This window comes from Ammodytes marinus, assembly GCF_949987685.1.
Source record: "Ammodytes marinus genome assembly, chromosome: 19".
Classification (NCBI taxonomy): domain Eukaryota; kingdom Metazoa; phylum Chordata; class Actinopteri; order Uranoscopiformes; family Ammodytidae; genus Ammodytes; species Ammodytes marinus.
The window spans coordinates 25,679,982-25,699,981 of NC_137223.1; the positions used below are offsets into that span (position 1 = coordinate 25,679,982).

The 20,000-nt window shown below is 39.8% G+C and overlaps 1 protein-coding gene across 4 annotated transcripts in view; it reads right to left on the reverse strand.

The window, feature by feature from the left end:
• col12a1b (collagen, type XII, alpha 1b) overlaps window positions 1-20,000 on the reverse strand; it is a 184,809-nt gene that overhangs the window by 151,223 nt on the left and 13,586 nt on the right. For all 4 annotated transcript variants that reach the window (XM_080048160.1, XM_080048159.1, XM_080048158.1 and 1 more), the window contains exons 5-14: window positions 18,770-18,832; window positions 17,042-17,305; window positions 16,442-16,606; window positions 12,696-12,869; window positions 12,066-12,356; window positions 11,247-11,849; window positions 6,796-7,074; window positions 6,014-6,289; window positions 1,487-1,595; window positions 945-1,108 (exon numbers count right to left, since the gene is read on the reverse strand). In XM_080048160.1, the coding sequence (XP_079904286.1) occupies window positions 945-1,108; window positions 1,487-1,595; window positions 6,014-6,289; window positions 6,796-7,074; window positions 11,247-11,849; window positions 12,066-12,356; window positions 12,696-12,869; window positions 16,442-16,606; window positions 17,042-17,305; window positions 18,770-18,832 (2,388 nt within the window). The remainder of the gene's footprint in view (window positions 1-944; window positions 1,109-1,486; window positions 1,596-6,013; window positions 6,290-6,795; window positions 7,075-11,246; window positions 11,850-12,065; window positions 12,357-12,695; window positions 12,870-16,441; window positions 16,607-17,041; window positions 17,306-18,769; window positions 18,833-20,000) is intronic.

The window sequence follows — 20,000 nt, forward strand, 5'->3', positions numbered from 1 at the left end:
CCCACAGACAGGACAGAAAAAGAAATTAGATAAGGAAGATTTTTTTTTTTCATTAGGTCGAGAAATGACAAGAATAAAGACGAATACTCCAAAATGCTATTGGAGTTAGGAGGGCATTTATGTATTTTCAGCATACTACAATTGACCTGCATGTATTGGGACATCCTAAATATTTTTCTGGCATACTAGATAGTAGGGAAGTATGGGGATTGGAACGCAGGGTTACTCTAGCTGTATCAGGCTGCGTTCATACCACAAGTTAAAGTGCTTCATGGTCTGCAAAAGGGTAAAAAAATGTGCAAGAAAAAAAAATTGGGGGGGGGGTTTAACTGTATTTCTGCAGACACAACTTCCGTCAACTCTGTCACTTCAATGGAAGATTGGATATATCCTCTGTGTCTGGTTGGGTATCTATCTGCTTTTTATTTTTGTTCTTAAGATAATTTTTTGGCAATTTTTGCTTTAATTAGAAATATTGTGGAGAGACAGAGATGAAATGTGTCAGAGAGGGGAATGACATGCAGACAACGACCCGGGCTGGATTCTAACTTCTAACCCGGGTCTGCTGTGAAGAGGACTGAGACTCTATGGGGGGTGGGGGGGATGCTCTTTCTAACCACTACACCACGAGCGCCTCCCTACCTGATTATTTTCTGACACCAAGCAACCAAAATGCAATAAATACAGCCCCGGAAAAAATTAAAAGACCGGTCTGGATTTTTCTTCAATCTTCATCTCTACATTACTTATTGAAAATGGTCTAAATGACAATATTTTCATTGTGAATTTGGTAGAAATGTAGTCAGCAGTTTATATTATAAAACCAAAATGTTCATTCTACTCAAACATATGCCTCTAAAGAGTAAAACAAGAGACACTGAATATTTGGAGTGATCTCTTAATTTTTTCCAGAGCTGTATATACCAAAAAATAATCTCCTTTACCTTCTAGCGTGGTGCCCTGTCCCTCCAGGGAGTCCCCCAGGCCGGACTGGTACCGAGCGCTCACAGAGATGTCGTATTGGGTCCCGGGCTTCAGATTCTTCAGGACTGTCTCTGTGTTATCTCCCTTCACTGTCACTTCTTTCTTAGGCCCGCCGGCAGATGCTCTGTACAGGTGAAACTCGAAAAATTAGAATATCGTAGAAAAGTTCATTTAATTCAGTAATTCAACTTAAATAAAAGGCGAAACTAATATATTATATAGACTCATTACAAGCAAAGTGAGACATTTCAAGCCTTTATTTGTTATACTTTTGACTATTAGGGCTTACAGCTTATGAAAACCCCAAATTCAAAATCTCAGAAAATTTAAATATTACATGAAATCAATAAAAAAGGGATTTTAAATACAGAAATGTCAGCCCTCTATAAAGTATTATCACGCATATGTAGGCTACTCAGTACTTGGTTTGGACCCCTTTTGCATGAATTCTTGCCTCTATTCCAATTCATTTTCCATGATATTCTAATAATATGAGTTTCACCTGTATGTCAGGCGATACTGTAGCACGTTCCCTGGAGCCGGCTGCCACGATGCCTTCATAGACGAAACGGTCTCGTCGAAAACCCTCAAATCGGTCGGGACACCCCTGGCTGAGAAAAGGGCGGGAAAACGAGGAGGTCAGGATAATGAAGCTGAGAATTTGCCTTGATTTGTGGGGGATATATAGCTCAGTGTGTATAGGCTGGTCGACCCGCAACTACAGGGTCGGTGGTTCGATCCCCCGTCTCCCCGCCACATGTCCAAGTGTCCCTGGGCAAAGAGACACTGAACCCTAAATGTCTCCTGATAGTTAGCTTGCACCCTGCATGGTAGCTGCTGCTGCTATCGGTGTATGAATGTGTGCTCCAGTTGTAAATCGCTTTGGATAAAAGTGTCTGCTAAATGACATGTAATGTAATGATTCAGCTTTTTCTTGATATAGACATTACAAGCTTGGTTTCTTGAGAAATTACAGACATAAATAAAAGAAAAATAAACTAATTATACAATAATAAGAAAAAATTAATCATGAGGAAAAAACTGATTGTCTTATAGTTGATAGTTCTGATATTACAAGGGGGAAAAAAACATATAAATGTATATCATAGTAAGTTAGCACTTTTACTTTCTTGTAAATCTGAAAATGAATACACAGATTTATTTCCAGTGCACACACATTATGGACAGGTAGCGAATCGTTAGGAGATATTAACTGATTTTGACAACAGGCAAATCTCCAGAATGACTCAGTGCGTTTACATGCAGACTCCTTATCGGGTAAATAAACGAATAAGACTTCAACAGGACTTGTAAAAATGCATGTAAACACCAGGCTTTCTCCAGAATCCCTGACTCTACACTTAAACCTGCAGTGTGTAGAATTTTGGGTTTTATTTCCTAGCAGATTTTGTAGAAAGTAATTATAATATCCATAAGTACATTTAATTTAGTGCATAATAGCTGAATTTTTTTTTTAATTATTTTTTTTTCCCTTAGAAAGGGTCTCATATATGTCCATATTTCTGCATATTTTGGACCAAGGCCTAGTGCCGCCATCTTGAAAGTGTCATAGTTGGAATGTCATCAGGTGCATTGTTTAAAATGTAGAATTGTTCTTGTCCTTGAAGGCCACTGTAGCTTCTGTTATTATTCTAAAGGGGTGGGGTTACCCAGGGAGCGTTGCATTCTATAACTTTGTAGAACTTTCTTGATGATGTCATATTACACACTGCACCTTTAACTCTCTTGTGGTTCAGAGTATCACTATGACATATGGTTGCAACTGCCCGACCATGTGATTTTTTTTTCCTACCGAGTGAGTGGCATGGATTTTAGTCCAATGCAATACTCAAATAGGAGCAAATAAGTGATTCCGAATGAGGACTCTAACCAACACAGGACAGAGTGGAAAGAAACTGCAAACTAAACCTCATGGTAAGTGCATCAACCCATAGTTTGGAGATAAAGTCATGGTAACAAATGGTAAATATTGCAATGGGGGACAATTATAAGGGGAGGGGGAGAGCAAAGGCATAAATCCATCTGAATGCCAGCTGGGTCTTTCATGTCTTTCAGAATTAACCCCGAACCCCCTTTTTTTTAGAAACCGTCAACAAAAAAATGTAAATAAAATAGTTTCTGTTACTGTTTGCTGCACCGTTTGAGTGAAAAAATGCTGTTGCCATGGTAAAGAAGGAACATAAATGTGTTTATTTTTCAGCTGTATCCTCGAAAGTTTTGGCTCAAGGACGATACGTAATCCTCCTCCCTAATTGCGCTAAAGCTAAAACAGCCCCCCACTAGAAGAGTTTCTCCATGAGATAATGTCACTGTAAAAAATGAAAGCGTTAGGACAACTCACAAGGACGTTGCTGAAGAAGACTTTTGTTGCATTGGCCTTTAACACAAGTTGAGACTTTGACACTCCTAACTTGTTGTTTTGTATTGTATCTTGTACAACACTTTGGTCAACTGATGTTGTTTTTAAATGTGCTATAGAAATAATTTTTACTTTGACTTTGACACTGTCTGCACTTGATTATTGAGGCCAAGTAAAAGTTTGAAGGAAAACTGCCTACATTTTAGATAACGTTTTAGTTTTTTGAGATAACTTATCATTCTAATGTGACTCCAGGTTTACAGAATTACAAAATGTTGTTCAGAAAGTTTTTTCAGACATTGTTAAATGTTTGAATCAACATTTTGACCCACTTGGTTTTGGTTTGTTATCTGTATGAAAAGAGAAATAGTTGGAACTGTTTTGCTTGACATTCTTAGCAGTATGTAGAACTCTAAATAGTTTATATACATATGAGAGATACATTTTCATTTACAATATGAGTGAGTGAGTGTGTGAGTGAGTGAGTGAGTGAGTGAGTGAGTGAGTGAGTGAGTGAGTGAGTGAGTGAGTGAGTGAGTGAGTGAGTGAGTGAGTGAGTGAGTGAGTGATTGAGTGATTGAGTGAGTGAGTGAGTGAGTGAGTGAGTGAGTGAGTGATTGAGTGAGTGAGTGAGTGAGTGAGTGTGTGTGAGAGTGAGTGAGTGAGTGAGTGATTGAGTGAGTGAGTGAGTGTGTGTGAGAGTGAGTGAGTGAGTGAGTGAGTGAGTGATTGAGTGAGTGAGTGAGTGAGTGAGTGAGTGAGTGAGTGAGTGAGTGAGTGAGTGATTGAGTGAGTGAGTGAGTGAGTGAGTGAGTGAGTGAGTGAGTGAGTGAGTGAGTGAGTGAGTGAGTGAGTGAGTGAGTGAGTGAGTGAGTTATCTCAACTAAAGATAATCAATTGCAGGCGGTTTTTTGTGCAGACAGTTGAAAGCCTTGAAATATTGAATTTTACCTAACTACTTTCTTTTTACAGCGCTCCCTTTCCAAGAAACTATTCAAGCTCACCGAAAAGTTTCATAACGGCCGATTGGTTAACCCAGAAAAAGAAAAAACAAATCTCCATCTTCATTGTTTATCACCTTGGAGTACATCTTGACCCACTTTTTATTTCCAAGCATTCTGCGCTTCCGTCTGTTTTTCATTCCTTCTCCCCTGTAAGGCAGCCGGACACATCTGAAGAGGCTCTCTCCATGGGTGGCAGGTTGTACTAACATTGCAGAGTTCACTTTTCCACCGGCCGAGGTCAACAATGTGTGGACTCACTCCTACTGGCACTCCCAAGGCAAGTTTTGCAATAGCCACAATAGCAGATTTAAGCGATAAGCGATTTTAAAAAAATAAAAATGAAAATCTTCTTGTGAGTGTCACTGAGGTTGTCAGAGTAAAGTCTGAATTATAGCATCTCGTTAGCCTCATAGCAAAATTGCCTAAATCATATTTACTCGACTCTACTTTTACTCTACATCTACTCTATTCTACATCTACTCTACTCTACATCTACTTTTCGTAAGCCTAAATAGCATAAAAAGTCATATTTTAAGGGTTATAGAGCAGGGTCAAGTAGATGTAGAGTAGAGTAGATGTAGAATAGAGTAGATGTAGAGTAAAAGTAGAGTAGAGTAAATAAGATTTAGGCAATTATGCTATGAGGCTAACGATTCGTGGTTTTTCAATGAAGTAAATTGATGGAAAGATGAGTTTGAACCCAGATCTTTGTGTGATTTAAAGCTACATTTAGGTTTTTTATATTTTTTACTGTCCCATAGCACTAATAAAATAATCATAAACCATCTTCAGGCACCTGTTATGGATCAAAACCAGTGACACAACGCTGACGTAACCGAATACTCAGATTTCTGGACTTCATAGCTCAACTTTAGAACAAAAAATCTCCACCTATTTGATCTTCAAACACTAGCTTAACCCTTTAAACCTTTGAAGGGGCCTGATTCAAATTGACCATGGCTTGTGTTGGAAAAGCCCTACTAACGTCTTCCCTCCCTCCCTACATACTCAACATGTATATACTACATACTGTCTACTTAACCATCCATTGTGTATGCGAGGTTCGTCGGACCGTACAGAAGCAATAAAGAATAAAAAATAAAAAACGTCCATGCCGTTTGAAAAGACGCAATGCATTGTGGGGCGGTTGAGAAGTAAAAGTATCATATCAATCCATACACAAAATCTTCCCGGAAGTAAACGGCCCATTTTTCAGTTCAATAGTCCAAAATATTTCCCGATAAACCAAAAGGCCATTGGTCCGTCAGTCCATTATCGGAATAATAAGCCATTGGATTTATGGCACCGTTTCAAGTATTGCTCTCTTCTGACTGCTACCAGTATAATAAGAAAGTATCATTTTGGGGCGACTGTGGCTCAGGTGGTAGAGCGGTTTGGCCAATGATCGAAGGGTTGTCGGTTCGATTCCCGCCCTGCTACTTGTGTCATGGTTGTTGTGTCCTTGGGCAAGACACTTCACCCACCTTGCCTTGTGTGAATGTCGATAGTTAGCCTGCTATCGGTGTATGAATGTGTGTGTGAATGGTAACAGGTCTCCCTTGAAAAAAATAATCTCCGGTCTCAATGGGATTTACCTGTATAAATAAAGTTAAAAAAAAAATTAAAAAAAAAAATCCATATTCACCTTCTTTAGTGGTGCCTTCGATCTGCGATGGCATTCCAGACCCGGACGTGTATTCAGGAACCACTGTGACGCGGTAAGTGGTTTTGGGTTGGAGCTCCTGCAGCACGATGGTTGTCTCCGGGCCGGCGGTGGTGGTCTCAAGCGTCTGTCCCCGGCCCCCGAGCGGTACGTAGGTCAACCGGTAGCGAGACACGGGTCCAGGAGCGGACTGCCACGAAACCCTGAAACTCTCTGTGGTCTCTTCCGATACTCTGAGGTTCTGCACAGGGCCTTTCTCTGCAATAAAGAATAATAATAATAAGTTGCCAAAAATGTTGATTCAAACATTAAACAGTGTTAAAACTGGTGAAGGGTTTGCTAACAAACATTCATAAGTTGGCCCAACTTTTACCTTTTGGAATTCTTAGTTCTATCATTATAAAATCGCTATTATAATATAATGAATGAGGTTTTTCTTTCCTCAGTCTTCCCTTGGCCCAGCTGTCCTATTAATCCTAACCCTACATTTTCCCATGTGTGATGTCACACATTTTGCTTTGTACTGCATAAGTAATTGAAAATTGTATACGCCTATTTTGGTTAGTACACATTAAAGTTTAGGTTAGACAGTGAGACCATAAAACACTCTTTCTGCCTTTTCTCAGGCTAGGATAAACTGATGTCTAAAATGTTTGCGCATTTATACTACATAGGATCTCAGAGTTCAATACGCCTTCATATTTCCACAGGTGAAGTAGGCCTTTAAACAATAAAGGTAAATTAACTTGTGTGAACATAAATACCTTCTAACGTCGTCTCATGGCCGGTCACAGGCAAGCTGTCCCCTTTGTCATACTGAGCGTAGACATTGACTTCATAGCGGGTGACGGGGGTGAGATGTGGCAGGATGGCAGTGAGTGTCTCCCCCGGTACGGACAGGGAAACATAGTGGTCTTGGGCGTCGTCCGCAGGCTTGAACTGAACCAAGAAGGACTCGACGTTGGTGGCTTCGATGTCCCAGGACGCTCTGAAGCTTCTGGGGCCGACTTCTGAGAAAGACAGGGCCCTCGGTTGGGACAGGCCTGGATGAGAAGGAGAAAGGGGAGGGAGGGTGACAGAGTTTAAATAACAGCTACTAACTCTCAGCAATTACTATTAGAACACTCAATTCCCACCGTTAACATACATGCAGCTCCGGAAAAAATTAAGAGACCAGTCTGGATTTTTCTTCAATCTTCATCTCTACATTACTCAATGGAAATGCTATTTATGACAATATTCTTATTGTGAATTTGGTAGAAATGTTGTCAGGAGTTTTTAGAATAAAACCAAAATGTTCATTCTACTCAAACATATGCCTATAAATAGTAAAACAAGAGACACTGAACATTTGGAGTGGTCTCTTCATTTTTTCCAGAGCTGTACATACATTTTCATAGAGTAGGGTAAAGTGGATGTAGAGTAGATGTAGAATAGAGTAGATGTAGAGTAAAAGTAGTGTAGAGTAAATATGATTTAGGCAACGATATGAAAGAATCCAGAGGGTCAAAAAAAGGGCTGACCAACATGCCATTTTATAAAGATGTACAAACTACATCTCATGGGATAAGCGCCATCATTCAAGCCACATCTGGTGTATGAAACTGTGGGACCCTTTGGAGCCAATGTATGGGATGGGATGGGACTCTGACTGCACATGCTCTCTCAGCTGCTGCAGTGCACACTTTTCTCTGTTGACACCAACCCTGCGTTCCGAATCGCATACGTTCTACTATTTACTTTGGTAGAAAAAAGATTTAGTATGTCCTGATTCTTGTGGCCAGATATAGGATGGTTAGAAAGACCCGGATGTCTACTATATCTATATAATTGGATTTTTTGTGTTGAAAACAGCATCCTATTTGGGCGATTCTGACCCACAATCCAGTGCGAATCTTAAGTGACGTCACATCAACGGAGCCTCCGCATGAAAACAAACGGGGATGAGACGGATATAAAAGCAAGAGGCAAGATCAAGGCGCAATGTTATGATGAAATAAATAAGTAAAAGTATGTCCCAATAGTATGCCTACTGCATCCTAAATAGATTATTTTTATCGTCGGATGTAGTATGTATAGGGGTACATCTCACGGGGCCACATCTGGTGTTAAAACCCCCCCATTGTGGGACCCATTGGAGCCAATGTATAGGATGGGACTCTGACTGCACATGCTCTTTCAGCTGCTGCAGTGCACACTTCTCTCTGTTGACACTAAGTCCTTATTATGTAAGAAGTTATATAATCGGCAATCAAAGCTCTGGTGTGAGTCACCACACTCTATGCTGGCAGACATGGAAAACTCCTCCTCTGGCAATGCAAGTAAAGAGTGATTAATGTTGGCCTTAAAGTGGGTGAAACAGCATTTGCGCACACACACACACACACACACACACACACACACACAAACTTGACTACCAGATGTTTTTTTGGGGGGTGGGTGCGGGGTTTCAGCGCAAATAATGCATTTCAAAGTCAACTTTGGTTTGCACACATGTGACAGACAGCACACCTGACAAGTCTGGGATGTCCTAATGTGACGTAACAACCAAGTCATCTGGTGCTTCAACTAGGTTTTAAATACAAAAGACAAATAAGTCTTAAGAAGTGTCTGTAAACCAATGTTTGACCCAGTTCTAACGTTTCCACATGCGGGATCTCACTCTGCGTCGTCTTCAGGAACACACACACACACACACACACACTCACACACACACACACACACACTCACACACACACACACACACTCACACACACACACACACACACACACTCACACACACACACGCTCACACACACACACACACACACACACACACACTCACACACACACTCACACACACACTCACTCTGCCCTTGAAGAGATCAAAAGGTGGACATGTGTTGAACAGATTGAGGGCTGCGTTTGAGGGGTTGGGTTTAAAGAAGACACGCTTGGATGAGTGACATGAAAGTAATTGTGTGCACATGGACCATTGTTGGTGTTAGTTCTTAGTTTGTTCTCTGTGTAGGCTGTTAGAGTGCTGACTGATTTGGTAATTCATTGTTAAAATTGTGGTTTGATCAACACAAATGTCCTAAAAGCCTAAATGTTCACAGACAGTGCTGATTGAACATGTTATTTTTATTTTTTATAAAGATAATTTTTTTGGCATTTCCAAGATTTATTAGACAGTACAGACAGAGTTGAAATGGAAAGACAGAGAGAGAGAGAGAGAGCGAGAGAGAGAGGGGGGATGACCTGCAGTAAAGGTCCACGGGTCGGATTTGCACCCGTGACCACTGCAACAAAGGCCAGAGTCAATATAGTAATCGCTCTATCCACTATACCACAGGAGCGCCCCTGAACATGTTTTTTAATGGAAAAATGACTTTGCTGTGTCCAAGGATTAATAAAAAGCATTATTTAACGTTCAAAGCTCATTCTATATTTTATGATCAAAAGCTCATATTGGGTGAAGCAGCAATCAATAAATATTTACATAATATTAAATGAGCTATAATCATGAAGATAAATGAATGTTAGCCCAATTGAATGCCCTCGAATTTAAAAAAAGAAGTAAATTGACGATCAACAAGAATTATTTTGGTATTTCTCTTATTTTTTTATATGATTGTGAGTAAATAAATAGTAATCAAATGTTAAGATTTCTATAATGTACAGTGCAAACAATTGATGACTATTCGTAGGCATGTTAAATCTCCTGCAAAATGCCTGTATAAAAAGCGCAAAAGCCGACAATAAATAAATAAAGACTTAATTTACTTAAATATACAGTAAATGGTAAAAGAAAACATACATAACTCCTTTCAAACTTCATCACATGTTTCCTAGATGTCTGTGCTAGATGCTGGATGAAAATTATTGTATCGTGGGCTTATGTTTTTTGTATGGGTGGGATATGCATCTTTATAAAACGGGTGGCTTTAATCCAGCGATCTGATTGGTTCCTAACTGTTGTATAATGGGCGTATACATAACTGCGTTCCAATCAGTTTGCAGAGTAAGAGTTCCATATCACTTCGCGACTGAGGAAGTAACGCCGGTAGTTTTGTAAACAAATGGATATGTGCAAAACAGAGGGTCACTCTTTGGCTGTGGAGGGTCGGGAGGATTTAAAAACACTCTCCGCTGGAAACAGGGACAAACTTCAGTCAGTTTGGTGTATTTATCTACTGTATATGTGTTGTGTTGTGTGTATATGTAAGCTGGCTGCTGGAACACCTACATTTCCCTGCTGGGATGAATAAAGTATATCTTATCTTATATTATCTTAAAAAGCTATTTTGTTTCAGTGTCTATGGGAACGTCCAAAACTTCTGGACGGATGTTATAAAATGTTTGTCGGACATGTTTAATACCAACGTCACTTTAAAAGCCAAACTCTGACTGCCGGGAATATATCCAAATGACTTTACACAAACATTATAACAGACTAAACTTTGGACTTCTTCAAGCCAGGAAGCGCTACTGCATTAGGTTGGAAAGAGTAAGGGACATTCCATCATTGATAATTTGGATAACAAGGAAGCTGTCAGGTTGTATCGGTCTGGAAAGGCTAACATAGATTACTAAGGGGCAAGCGGAAATACTTTTTAGTGCTCTGGAACGCATACAAGAATATCATGAAAGATCGAAAAGGTTTTTTTTTTTTTTAAAGGAAACAGTAAACATTGCAGGGAACTATTTTTAAATAGTCTCCAAAATAGTTTTAACTGAATTGGAAATCTCTTGAACAAAAACGTTAACATAATATACAGATGGATCTTTACAGCTCATTTTAGTTTAGAATTTTTCTACTGAAAAAGGAAACACAAACTTACTTTTTATTGGGCTGAAATAAATGTGATTTTTTCTTTGGTCAAAACCTTTTCGGATTCTCTTCTGACTCAAATAATCACTAAAATGACAACAATAAAGCCAGATTTTGAAACACACCAGAATCAAAAAGTGGAAAAAGAGCTATGGATAAAATCTGAACAACAGTATATTGCTCAAAAGAACTCGAGCAAAGCACAGTGTCATCAGCATAGAGGTTTAACTTATGATTTAGACACACACACACACACACACACACACACACACACACACACACACACACACACACATACACACACAGAAAGACACACACACACACACAGAGCAGTTACCGGAAAAAAAGTTGACCAAAGAAAGCACAATGTCATCAGCATAGAGGCTTAGATGGATAACTTACGTCTCTGGTTGATGTTACGAAGTTCCTGTTCGATCCTCAGGCAGATGGATTGCGTGAGTTCTTTGGAGATTCTCTGGAAGGCATCAAAGTCCTCTACTGTGTACACGTGTGTCTCTGCTGGCGTATTGGCAATGGCCTCAAGCTCCGATCGTACGGCGTCTTTCACTCCCACCGCGAAAATCTCAACATCTGCCTTCCTCAGCTTGTTCGCGGGATCTCGGAAAGCGTCGGATGATTTTCCGTCGGTGATAAGAATGTTGACACGGGGAACGTTTGGTCTGGCGCCTCTTGTGGTCAGGAAAATCTTCTCTCTCACGTAAGTCATCGCTCTGCCCGTGTTGGTAGAGCCGCCACGGTACGGGAATGTCCGCACCGCCTTGACCACGGCGTTTAAATCGTGGTGAGTGTTAAGGTAGAATTCGGTGTGGGGATCCCTGCTGTATTGCACCAAGCTGATTTGGACCTTCTCCGCGCCGATGTCGAAGGAATTCACGAGAACTTCCAGGAAAGCGCGAACTTTGGCGAAGTTAGCCAGACCGATGCTGTAGGAACCGTCCACCAGGAGAACGACGTCAGCTTGGACATCCACGCCGAGAGAACATTCTGGTTTGGGATAAATAAAAAAAAAAAATCACAATTCAAAAATGTGTATTTTCCTGTCCAAAAATACGTCCACAAACGCCTCTAAAGGCTCTGTATCTTGTTTGTTTATTTGGCAAACAATCAGAGATGGAAAAAATACATAAAGCATAGAATACACATTAGAAAGGTGAATTAAACAATTTAAATAGTCATAAAATGATTTGTTTTAGTGCTCACCCATTGATATTGTTACCGGCAGCGTCTTCTGCATTTCGGTGATGGGCTCGCTTGGCGTTAGTCCCTTCAGGGCGTAAAGGCTGATCTGGTATTCTGTTTCTGGAGAAAGATCCCTGACAACCACGGATGTTTGACCGGGGCCCAAGTACAGCTCCTGCCGCTTCATGCCCGCCATCATGGGGATCATCTGCACCTTGTACCCGGAGACTTCCCCAATAGACGGGTCCCAGGTAACACGGATGGACTTAGAGGCCACTTCCAGGACTTGGAGGTTAGAGGCGGGCTCAACAACTGCAGATGAAAAAAACACATTTGCAGGATTTTTTTAAAGAATTTCATTCCCTGCGTTCCAATCCCCATACGTCCATACTATTTAGTATGCCAGAAAAAGATTTAGTGTGTTCCAATACATGCACGTCAATTGAAGTATCCTGAAAATACATAAATGCCCCCACTAACTCCAATAGCATTTTGGAGTATTCGTCTTTATTCTTGACATTTCTCAACATAATGATAAAAAATCTTCCTTATCTGATTTTTTTTCTCTCTCTCCTGTGGCCCTTAAACTCTTCTGTACTTTAGTATGTAGTGTAGTAAAAAGAAAAGTATTTTTTTTTCTTTTTATCTCACCTTCCTCTCCGCTGACGAGTGAGTTGAGTTGATCTTCGACCGCGGCGCACACCTGAGTGATGAATTCTTTCTGCACGTTCTTGATGGCGGCAAAGTTGGCGACATTATAGACGTGACTTCTGTGAGGCGTTGAGGCCATTAGTTTCATCTCCTCTACATCTGCCTCTTGGATACCTTTAAGGAAAAACAAAAACATATATTTTTATTATTTGGCATTTTCAAGCTTTATTAGATAGAACAGAGTTGAAATGGGGAGACACAGAGAGGGGGGGGGGGGGGGGGATGACCTGCAGTAAAGGTCCACGGGTCGGATTTGAACCAGCGACCTCTTGTTGTTGGACACCTTTGAGCCTGGCTTTAACAGTTGTGGCAAACCATAGCTTGAGAAAACATGGAAATCGGCAGTTCATTGCAACCATTGAGATTGTCCCGATAACTGCTAACTTTCGGGGATATTTAATTAATAAAATTAACTGTGCTCAGAGGCAACATCCACCAGGGAATTCATAGCAATCATTGTAAAGTCACTGGCATCATATGAAGAGAACTGAGTCAGATGTAAAGCGAGTGAATTTGCTTCCAGGTCTTTAAATATACAAGAGACCAGTCTGGATTTTTCTTAAATCTTCATCTCTTCATTACTTAATGGAAATGCTCTTAATGACAACAAAAAAAGTATTGGAGTTTGGTAGAAATGTTGTCAGTAGTTTATATTATAAAACCAATATGTTCATTCTACTCAAACATATGCCTATAAATAGTAAAACGAGAGACATTGAACATTTGGAGTGGTCTCTTCATTTTTTTCCAGAGCTGTATAATACTGGGCGGAATGAGCAATCTATACCCACTTGAAGTGAACCATTTGTTTTTTCCAAGTTTTAGTGTGTAAAACGATCTCCAACTCAACAACATAATGGCCAAAGCCTGGACTATTTATTTTGTTTTATTCTACTGCTGCTGCTGGAAAGTCTGACAGTATGGGGCAGTAAATAGGGAACTGCTTCGGGACTGGGTGAGTTTTACAGTCCTATGTTATTTTGTAACAATAGAGTATTAAGTTTAGCCAGTATTCCACTCTGACTAACATAAGGGGACATTAACAAAGTACTTTTTGTTTGGGGGCTTTTCTCAAGCTTTATTAGATAGCACAGAGTTGAAATGGGGAGACAGAGAGAGAGAGGGGGGATGACCTGCAGTAAAGGTCCACGGGTTGGACTTGAACCCGCGACCACTGCAACGAAGGCCGGAGCCAACATGGTACGCGGGCACTCCATCCACTACGCCACCGGAGCGCCCCGTAAAAAAGTACTTTTGGGAGATTTTCTACTTTTCCTTTAGGGAATTCTTCTTCTTTTTACTACATTTTTATCAGATGGCTGTATTTTGCTGGTTACTTTGCACATTCAGATTAATGAAATAGCCAATAGCTGGATAGATCAGATGGGCCTCATCAGACCCGCTCCACTGACATGCTCATGTTATATGTTCCTTACGCCCGGTCTGAGCTTGGTAAAACTGCTTTTAGCCACAGTGCCCCTGACTCCTGTAACAGCCTACAACATCAAATTAAAATAAATACACTATTATAACTGTTAACCAATTTAAACATATTATTTTGAATCAGTCCCACTCCACTTGTTCCTGTTTTAATTAGGCTATTGTTCTGCTTCATTCTATTGATCTGAATGTTCTATTTGTTGTCGTCTCTTTGTCAGCTTGTTGTGTATTTTTATTGTATATTGTGTATCTGTAATTAACTCGACGTCATTGTAAAAGATGGTCACCCCTCAATTGATCTTTCTAGGTTAAATAAAGGAAAACTAAATTAAAATTAAATTTGCTGGTTACTTTGCACATTCAGATTGATGAAATAGCCAATAGCTGGACAGATCACTACTGTCCGACAGCTGAAGTTTTTTATTACGCTGTTGTAAAATGATGTTACGTTATGTTTCATACACGTTTTATGTTCCACCATTAATCAATGTGCTGTTTTGTTTTGAATAAAGGTTTGTGCACTGGCTGCGTAGCAACCAGGCACAACGATACAAATAATGCAAGGTTTTATCGTTTATCCCTCATAAACTCTCATACAGTACGTTATAAATATGATGGACTGTTGTGCGAAACCAAAACACATGTTCTCCGAAAAAAGTAAGCTTCAAATATTTCTGAAAGGTACAGACATTCGTAATATCAGAGTATTTAGTACCATCTAGGGGTGAGATTCTAGACTGCAACGCTCCCCTTGCTAACCCCTCCCCTTTTGGAGAATTTACAGAAGCTACGGTGGCCTTCAAGGACAAAAAGCTACTTACTAAAGATGGCATCATCCACCACTGCATCCTATGTAGATACGTATAAACTTTAAGGTTATTAAAAACGTTTATTTTACAGTGATTATACACTAATAAAAACATACTTCTGAATTGTATTTTCCATTTCTACCATGTCTGTTCTGAAAAAAACAAAGCCAATTCTCTGTTACACACTGCGCCTTTAAAGACCTACTTCACTGGTGGGAGAATGAAAGTGTATTGAACTCTGAGATCATGTGTAGTATAAATGTGCAAACATTTTAGAAATCGGTTCATCCTAGCCTGAGAAGCACCAGGCCTTTAACCTCTTTTAGACAGACAGACAGACAGACAGACACACACACACACACACACACACACACACACACACACACACACACACACAAGGATGTATATCGAACCCTAACCCTTTAACACCTTAGCAACAACAGCAGCCCACTTCAGTTGCTCCAGAATCCCTTTGCTTTGTGGAAATTCTGACGGCTTTAGTCTTGAGCGTAAACATTCATAAAACCTGCTATCACTCGCTTGTAATGTTAATGATGGAGGGAAGTTTCCCAGCCTTCTGTTATGGCGTCATGGCAATAACCAATGATAGTAAAAAAAAAAAAAAAAAGTAGAATTACGGACGGAAAATGTAAGAGGTGGAATGTAATAAAAACTGTTTTTTGGCTACACACACACACACACACACGCATAGAGACACGCACACACACACACACATGCACACACACTCACACACACACACTCGTCTGTGCTATCTTAAATGTGAACACTTAAATTGTCATGTCCCCCACCTAATGTCATGTCTTGTCCTGTATTGCATTACTTAAAGGTTCTCCGAGGAACTTTCAGTTTGTGTTAATTCTTGCACCCCCTTTGGACAAAAGTGGTAGTGTTTTTACTACGCCAGCTGTTGTTCCTGGGTGAGCGTATACCCATGACAAAGGCATTAAGAAAAACTATATAAAGATAGCATTCTTTGCACTGATGGTTTCGTTTTTACTGTTACATGTAATTTATGATCATCAGAGGAACAATTAGACTGTTTCAGAAATATTTAAAAGTTCCTCGTAGGGACTTTAAAGTAAAGTAAAAGCGTCTTTCAGTTTTTGAAAAGCACTATATAAGTTCAGTGTATTATTAAATATACAATATGTAGGCAGCATCTTCATTGTGACTTCATACCATTTTATCATATTTGTTAGCTGTGTGTTTCCTACTATAGTGTAGAATAAATGCCATGTAATGAGTGGTTATCATAAAAAAATTAAAATTAAAATTTCGACGTACTCAGAACAACGTTTGCTGTTACACACATAACATATATGATCATCAAATTGGGCTGTTTCAGAAATATTTAAAAGTTCCTCGTAGCACCTTTAAATGCCTAGTAAAAAAAATTAAATAAAAATGTCGACGTACCCAGGACAAAGATCTCGACCCCTTTGCTCCGGAGCTGCTTGGCGAAACTCTGAACAGAATCCTCGGATTTTCCGTCTGTGATTATCACGAGAACTCTGGGGAAACCTTTCCGTGCGCCGGCCTCCTCCGTGAAGGAATTCTTTAGGACGAAGTTGAGGGCATCACCTGAAGACAAGCAAGGGATTGAGATTTATATCATGTTAAATTAGAAAACGATTTTTCTTTTATGTAAATAAAAAAGAAATTTAAATCACTTTTTTTCAGCTTATTTCATTTAATTTGGCCCTATGAAACCACATGAGCGAAACAGAATAAATCTAATTAATTAAATATATATATATATAAACGTAATGACACTTTGAGGTTGGTGGTTTTGCGTGCAAGAATATTTTTATATTACTTAAATAAATAAATAAATATTATTAAAAAATAGACAAAAAATAATCATAAAAATAACTGAGAAAAAAACAATACTTTTGTATTCATTTAATTTTAATTTAAAATATTTTTTTTTAAAGTGAAAATGTTTATTGTATCATTCTAAAAATAATTATACTTCTAATAATAACAGTAGCACTATACTTCAGAGTATTTACATACCTGTCTTGCTCTCCCCTCCCTTGTAGGGCAGAGAGCCGATAGCCCGGAGTAGCGCCTGTCGACTGAGGTGAGTTTTCAGGTTGAATTCTGTGCGTGTGTCGCTGCTGTACTGAACCACGCCCACTCTGGTCGTCTCTGCTCCGATCTGAAAGGCCCCGGCCGTGGCTGAGATGAAACTACGGATGTGTTTGAAGTTTGGCTGCTTGACGCTCCACGAACCGTCAACCAAGAAAACCATGTCGCCAATGGCACTGGGAGAGCATTCTGTAGGTTTTAAAAAAAAATAGAATAAAAAAAAAAAAACACAGGGAAAAAATATGATCAAATTTATATCATACAAGACAGGCAATAAGTTAAGTTAAGTTATCTTTATTTGTCACGAGGCACATTGAAATTCGTCTTTTCGCATATCCCCTCTCAAGTTACCACACTTCGGAGGGGGTCAGAGCACAGGGTCAGCCGCAGTACAGCGCCCCTGGAGCAGTTTTGGGGTTAAGTGTCTTGCTCAAGGACACAATGGTAGAGATGGTGGGCACCGTAGACGCAATACCAGCCTCTGCTAGTTTTACAACTAACACCCTCCTGTAAGGTGCCGGGGATCGAACCAGCGACCTCATGGTTACTGGTCGGCCACCTTTTCCTCTAGGCCATCCTACCACCCCAATAACCAAATCTTAATTATCAAAGATCAATTATGTTATGAATGACTGCTGTATGTTTGAGGTGGTCAGAGGGGCCATAGGCACTGAATGACGCTTCCACTGGTATGACTGTGTGTGAATGAATGGAACCTGGAACCCTGTAAAGCGCTTTGAGTGCCTTGACAAGCGCTATAGAAATCCTATCCATTATCCTTGTGTTTTTCAAATCCTAAAAAAAGCTGTTTCTAGTCTTACTGCATGTTTGAATTACACTCTGAGGGAACAAGACACTTTTTCTGGGACTTGGAAAATTCAGTTCAACTCTCCTCATAATGCACAGAACTGGGCCGTTACCAAGGCAGCAGCAGACCTCTTGTAAATCAGCATCTGTAATGGTTTCCACTTCTCTAACCCTGACACACACACACACACACACACACACACACACACACACACACACACACACACACACACTAACCCTAAATCTTTCCTCTCTACTGAGCATGTGTGTGTGTGTGCGTGTGTGTGTGTGTGTGCGTGTGTGTGTGAGCGTGTGTGTGTGTGTGTGTGTGTGTGTGTGTGTGTGTGTGTGTGTGTGCGTGCATGTGCGGCTTCCTTCACATTGGCACAAAATGGAAGGCAAGGGACCAAGCCTATGACCGAATACATTGGAGATTTATGTGGGGCCTAATTTTTGATTATTGCTATACAATGGGTCGTTGTGTTTGTTGGTGTGTGTGTGTGTGTGTGTGTGTGTGTGTGTGTGTGTGTGTGTGTGTGTGTGTGTGTGTGTGTGTGTGTGTGTGTGTGTATGTGTGTGTGGTAAAGAGAGCCTCGCCTTTTTACTGTTGAGATCACAATGATTGACGCCACCCAGTAGGGAGGTGGAGAGAAAAACTCGAGAGCAGAAACTACACACACACACACACAAAGTACACTACACACACACACACACACACACACACACACACACACACACACACACACACACACACACACACACACACACACACACACACACACACACACACACACATTTCTTTGTCAAAAAATGTAAGTTTTGAAATAAATAAACGAACAAACTTACTGACTGATTCTGAAGTTACTGGTTTCTTGGAAGTTCCTTTTGAGCTGCTTGTACTTGACTCAACTGAAAGACAACAACACGTTTACATTAGTAAAAGAAAGACATATTGAAGGCTAGACACTGCATAGCATGGCAAAAACACTCCCTGCGTTCCAAATCACATACTCGTTCTTGTTACTACACTACATACTAAAGTACAGAAGAGTTGTAGGGCCTCAGGAGAGAAAAAAAAATCAGATAAGGAAGTTTTTTTTTTCATTATGTCGAGAAATGTCAAGAATAAAGACAAATACTCCAAAATGCTATTGGAGTTAGTGGGGTATCAGGGTATTTTCTGCATACTACAATTGACTTACATGTATTGGAACATCCTACATCTTTTTCTGGCATACTAAATAGTAGGAAAGTATGGGGATTGGAACTCAGGGTAAGTCTTTTCTTGTGGAACATATCCTCCCCGTAGATAAAAACAAAGATACAAAACGAGCTTCCAAATTGGGCGAATCTAACTAAGTTGATGTCATTCATTTTTTGGAAAGATTTCCAGGGAATCTCCGGAGCTCTTAGAAAAAGTTTTTTTTTTTGTCTTTTCTCAGATCATCAGAGTATTGCGGCCGTGCCAAACAGACGTCCCACTACCAAAGACTGTTGCCATGAATCTAGTGAAGGTATACCTCACTCATCTCTGGAATTGTTTTATTTATGAACAAAAAGAACATTGATTTTGTGGTGAGATTGTTTAGTCAACTGCTGTGTCCAGGGTCAAATGTTATCTGATGCATTTTGGCCTTTTTAGCGAAGAGAAGAAATTTGGCCTCAAAAAATAAAAATATTTTTCGTCAGTTGCCTTGAAAATTTGAATTTTCCTTACTGTGTCACTTCAACAGTGTGTATCTTAAAAATTTGCTGTCACTCTCACCAAGAGCTGTAGTGTTCTGTTACACTAAAATAATGGAATAATCCCTGCGTTCCAATCCCCATACTTCCCTACTATTTAGTATGCCAAAAAAAAAGATTTAGGATGTCGCAATACATGCACGTCAATTGTAGTATGCTGAAAATACATAAATGCCCCACTAACTCCAATAGCATTTTGGAGTATTTCTCTTTATTCTTGACATTTCTCGACATAATACAAAAATAATCTTCCTTATCTGATTTTTTTCTCTCCTGTCTGTGGCCCTAAAACTCTTCTGTACTTTAGTATGTAGTGTAGTAAAAAGAAAAAGTA